Here is a 1636-nt window from a genome sequence, read left to right on the forward strand (position 1 = left end):
CCCCTCCCCCCACACCATTATGGGGGGGAAGGACCCGAAACCACCATGAATTTGGGCAAAAACCATTTAAAAAGGTGGTTTCGTGTCAAATTTGTAATGGATTTGGGGCTACCAAAAAACTAAGACGAAATTTTTTGGTCATTGCCCAAAGATTGCAGAAAGCTTGTGATTTTGGGGCATTAACTGCGCTTTTAAGAGACTTTTTGGTCACTTCAGGCTAAAATTACTGGTTTTAGAGGACTTTTTGGTGCTTTTGGGTAAAAACCAAGTATTTTTATATGCTTTTTGTCTATTTTTGTGGGACTGATGGGTCGTTTGGCCACCAAACGGCATTGAAGAAGGAATTTTATCCTCATGGGGGATAATTAAATTAATTTCATAGTCTGGAACCCACTTTCATGGTGGTTGGTGGCCACAGGGACGTTGAGGTGGCCCCTGGTAGGACCTGGGCGAGGTTCAGACTTTGCCCAGGTCTTGGGGTTGGGGTGAAGGATCTCGGGGGGCTTTGGGTTGGTCCTTGAGTCTTTGGACACTCAACAGGGATCTCCTGCTCCCCCGCCCCGAACCTCGGGGAGACACCATTGGCTTGTGGTGGCCACCTGTTGGCTTGGGGTGGTGACTTTGTGGTGGCCACCTGTTGGCTTGGGGTGGTGTTGGCTGGTGGTGGTCACCCATAAGCTGCTGGTGGCCACCGGTTAGATTTTCTTGGCCCGCTTGTTGACTAGCAGTGGTGGTGGCTTCTCCTGGTGGCCACCTATTGCCTGGTGGTGGCCACGCATTGATTTCTCGTGGGCCTCCATTGGGTTCTCTTAGCCACCAGTGATGGCTGGTGGCCGCCCGTTGGGTTTTTGTGGCCATCTGTGGCTGGCGATGGCCAACTGTTGGGTTCTTGTGGCTGCCCAGTGGTTTCTCTTGGTCTGTTGTGCCTGGTGATGGCTATCCATAACTGGTGGCGGCCACCCATTGGGTTCTTTTGGCCACCTGTGACCCGTGGTGGTCTCCTGTTGGGTTCTCTTGGGCGCCCATGACTAGTTTGGGCCACCCATGACCGATGATGGCTGCCCGTTGGCCTCTTTTGCTCCCCTGGGACCATTGGTGGCCTCTGTTGACTTCTCGTGGCCGCCTCTTGACTGGTGGTGGCCCCATGTTGGGTTCTTTTGGTCCCTGTGACCAGGGGTTGCCACCCGTGACTGGTGGTGGTCACCTTGTTGGGTTCTCTTTGCCACCCACGACTGGTGACATTGACTCTTGGTGGCCACCATTGCCTCCCCGTGGCCCTGGGCCTATCCCACCCCGTCCCAGTGCCCTGGGGGCTCCCCCAACTGGTCTGACTGGTGTCCCCCCCCTCTGTGGCAGGCCAAGCTCCTGGAGGAGATGGACCAGGAGTTCGGGGTGAGCAGCCTGGTGGAGGAGGAGTTCATGAGGAGGAGGAGGGTGAGTTGGAGACTCTTGGGGACACCGGGGGGCGCGTGGGGAGCCCTGGGGCCAATGAGGTGTCCCCGTGTCCCCAGGAGCTGTACAGCGCCAGGGACCTGCAGGGGCTGACGGTGGGACACGACGTGGGGGCCTTTCGCGAGGGGGAGACCACGGTGCTCACCCTCAAGGACAAGGGTGAGTCCTGGGGGGGGTGGGGGTG

At 56.9% G+C, this 1636-nt stretch overlaps 1 protein-coding gene across 1 annotated transcript in view; it reads left to right on the forward strand.

Annotated features, from left to right (window-relative positions):
* The window catches only part of LOC106900617 (U4/U6.U5 tri-snRNP-associated protein 1-like), a 4221-nt gene that overhangs the window by 790 nt on the left and 1795 nt on the right, over positions 1-1636 (forward strand). Inside the window, exons 3-4 of the mRNA XM_014962751.1 lie at positions 1356-1434; positions 1512-1611. Of these exons, the coding sequence (XP_014818237.1) occupies positions 1356-1434; positions 1512-1611 (179 nt within the window). The remainder of the gene's footprint in view (positions 1-1355; positions 1435-1511; positions 1612-1636) is intronic.

Source organism: Calidris pugnax, unplaced genomic scaffold (assembly GCF_001431845.1).
Source record: "Calidris pugnax isolate Ruff unplaced genomic scaffold, ASM143184v1 scaffold2859, whole genome shotgun sequence".
In the NCBI taxonomy this organism is placed as follows: Eukaryota; Metazoa; Chordata; class Aves; order Charadriiformes; family Scolopacidae; genus Calidris; species Calidris pugnax.